The 2,680-nt window shown below is 28.8% G+C and overlaps 3 protein-coding genes across 9 annotated transcripts in view; all 3 read left to right on the top strand.

The window, feature by feature from the left end:
• Positions 1–563, top strand: part of Rab5 (RAS oncogene family member Rab5) — a 10,525-nt gene extending 9,962 nt beyond the window's left edge. For all 7 annotated transcript variants that reach the window (XM_018029596.2, XM_018029592.2, XM_018029588.2 and 4 more), the window contains exon 6: positions 318–563. The gene's annotated coding sequence lies outside the window, so the exon portion shown is untranslated. The remainder of the gene's footprint in view (positions 1–317) is intronic.
• Positions 1–2,680, top strand: part of LOC108627965 (thymidylate kinase) — a gene marked incomplete at its 3' end in the record, with an annotated part of 32,628 nt that overhangs the window by 28,396 nt on the left and 1,552 nt on the right. The gene's annotated exons all lie outside the window — the stretch shown is intronic.
• On the top strand, positions 790–2,674 carry LOC108627971 (uncharacterized). Its single transcript, XM_026816113.1, has 4 exons — positions 790–1,387; positions 1,466–1,547; positions 1,746–1,890; positions 2,530–2,674. Exons 1-4 carry the CDS (start codon positions 1,054–1,056, stop codon positions 2,668–2,670), a joined length of 702 nt encoding a protein of 233 aa, XP_026671914.1. The 5' UTR covers positions 790–1,053; the 3' UTR covers positions 2,671–2,674.

Raw genomic sequence — 2,680 nt, 5'->3', positions numbered from 1 at the left:
ATTTTAGATAAAAGAATTTCATGCCTGAATTCTTGTCTACGTGTAAGGAAGTTAAATATTTTTTGCAGCTATTAGATTAATAGTAAACTTATTTATTAACCCTTAAGTTCTTTGTAATTACTTATTCAATAACATACTTAAAACTGTGTAATACTTAATTGAATTCATAAGTTTTTTAAGTCACATAACATAATGTAAAAAATAAGGCAACTGATTAGAAAACAATAGTATTATAAGATATTAGAAAACGATAGTTTTCGCTGCTATAATTCCCCTAATGATTACTGTAGAAGACACACTCTACTTTTTGCTTACAGATTTGTACCATAATCAACAAATATAAATACACCATGAGTGTGTCTGCAATGAATTTGAGTGGAATATAAAACGATGGGATAAACCACTATACTGGAATGGGAGATGAACTGTGTGGGACGAACATTTTTCCTGAGTGATTACTGACAAAAATGCATGTATCACATTGCATTCGACGATATATCAACTATTTTGAATATCAGATCAAAAAAAAAGAAGAAAAAGCAAGTGACACAGACAGGAATCAATATCACTCTGTTAAAATTACATCTGAATTCAATTTAATGAGAAATATTTAAAAAACATGTCAAAGTTAGATAAAATTCATGTTTTAGATATGTTTCAACAAAATATTGTAATAATGAGAAAGTTACGTACATCTCATCTTTAAGTTTTTGTTGCATTTTATAAATTAAGAGTAAAATAAATTGCAAAAATTATTTACAAGAAACTTTGAATGTCCATGGATTGGAAAGCAGCAACAGGTACGAAATAAGAGTGACAGTTTCTTCAAGTTTAAATTCTCTCATTGCCGTAATAAACAATATAGTACCTTAACCCATCTTAACCTTTAAGCCACGACTGTCGCATGTAGATCGAGTTTCATTGCGATACATCATTAGTCGAGATGCGATCTATCGACTTTAATTTTTTAAATGTCATATGATTTTCGTGCGTATTTCATTTAATTTTTAAGCACACAGAATTTCTTTTTTAGTAGAAAATAATATTTTAACAATGTTGGATCAAGTTCTAAAAAAAGATTCTATTTATGTTAATCAACGAGACCAGTTGAAATTATTACATGTTGAATGGTCAACTTTATCAGAGAGTACAATATCAAATGTTCAAACAACAGTTTTTCGAAAGATACGCTCGGAAAATCAGATCGAGTCGAATGTAAATTACGACGACCTGTGTGGACCTTGGGTTTACTCAACAAATCCTTTTTATAATCGATACGTTGAACCACCTAAACCAAGCTTATGTATTTGGAAATATTTTACAGAAGAAGATTTAATTTATTTGAGAGAACATCAAGAAAATAAGGACACCATACGTACTTTCTTTGGTAAATAAGCATTAATGTTGTTTTTTAGTCGATGTCAGCGCGTCTTAATAAAATAATTCACTGTTTTCTTGTTTGCAGAAAATAAGTTGTCGAATGCGACTGCGGGGACAAATAATACTGTTTTTATAAATTTGTTATGGGAATTTTTCAAGTTTGCTAGGTATTCGAATATACTAAATTTATAAATAAGTAACTTACATATATTGTCTTAAAAATCAGTTTCATATTACACAAAAGGAAAAGTATACTGATTTCCATTCATACCTAATAATTTCACATTTGCGATATGATATTTTTTAAGTTAAATGCATACGTCAAAAAATAATTCATAAATGAACATTTATAAATTGTGTTTTAGATTAAATTTATTCACCGAGAAAAGCATGTCCGCATGCTTGGGAATTATATACTTAACACATACATTTTTTCTTTCTTATCCATGGTTAACTGCCAAACAAGTTCATGAATTTTTCTATAAAACCGTTTTACTACATGTTATTGTGGTTGGTATATTTGTTTATTAGACAATTTGTCCGTTACATGTTTTATAAATGCGAAAAATTTCTAAAAATATTCACTTTAAATGCTGTTAAAATATTAATACTTGATAATTTAAATCTTATTAATAATATGATTTTTAGTATCCTGCAGAGAGTTTAGAAGTATTTACTGTAAATGAATGCAAACTTTTATTTAAATTATTTCACAAGGTATATATAGGTAACCTTGTATTATTTCATCTCGTGTGTCATCCAAGTTATCATTTTACTCTGAGGCTACAATTCCCCGAAAGTCCAACTGCGAGCGATTCATAAAACATTCCGCAAGTAAATTATATTATACCTTACATACTCCTATACTTTAAATTGTATAAATACGAAGTTCTAAAATATATCTAAAATATAATTATAGAAGATAACGTCAAGGAGATGAGTAGATAATTTAATTGTTCGTACTACCGTTATAAAATACGATTATTTTTCATTCTCAGCAATCTGTACGCGCTCATTTACTAGTAGATGACTGATATCCGCAATCATGATTTTCTTCTGATCCAATGTCTGCACTTTTTCTGTTAAAATAATTCTCATTGCATTCTACGCTGCTTTTCCGTAATTCGTTTACCAAATATTTCATTCTAGGAAACCACCAACCATTGCCATGAACCGATATGCGTCGTGTTGCTTTTACAACATTTTTCTGGACAAAAAGAATCATGCAAATTTCTATTAATGAAGATTAATATGATGAAGAGTAAATGTCTGCATTCAAGTTTAAGTTGACTAAAATATG

Source organism: Ceratina calcarata, unplaced genomic scaffold (assembly GCF_001652005.2).
Source record: "Ceratina calcarata isolate Rehan_Ccalc_2016 unplaced genomic scaffold, ASM165200v1 scaffold486.2, whole genome shotgun sequence".
In the NCBI taxonomy this organism is placed as follows: Eukaryota; Metazoa; Arthropoda; class Insecta; order Hymenoptera; family Apidae; genus Ceratina; species Ceratina calcarata.
Note: the sequence above shows the minus strand (reverse complement) of the source record. Positions and strands in the feature narration are given on the sequence as shown.

Bases quoted from the DNA above. Each gene is read 5' to 3' on its own strand.
- LOC108627971 (XM_026816113.1), top strand. From the start codon at position 1,054: ATGTTGGATCAAGTTCTAAAAAAAGATTCTATTTATGTTAATCAACGA. The intron at 1,548-1,745 runs GTATTCGAATAT...ATTGTGTTTTAG, and splicing joins GAATTTTTCAAGTTTGCTAG to ATTAAATTTATTCACCGAGA. The intron at 1,891-2,529 runs GTTGGTATATTT...ATTTCATTCTAG, and splicing joins TTTTACTACATGTTATTGTG to GAAACCACCAACCATTGCCA.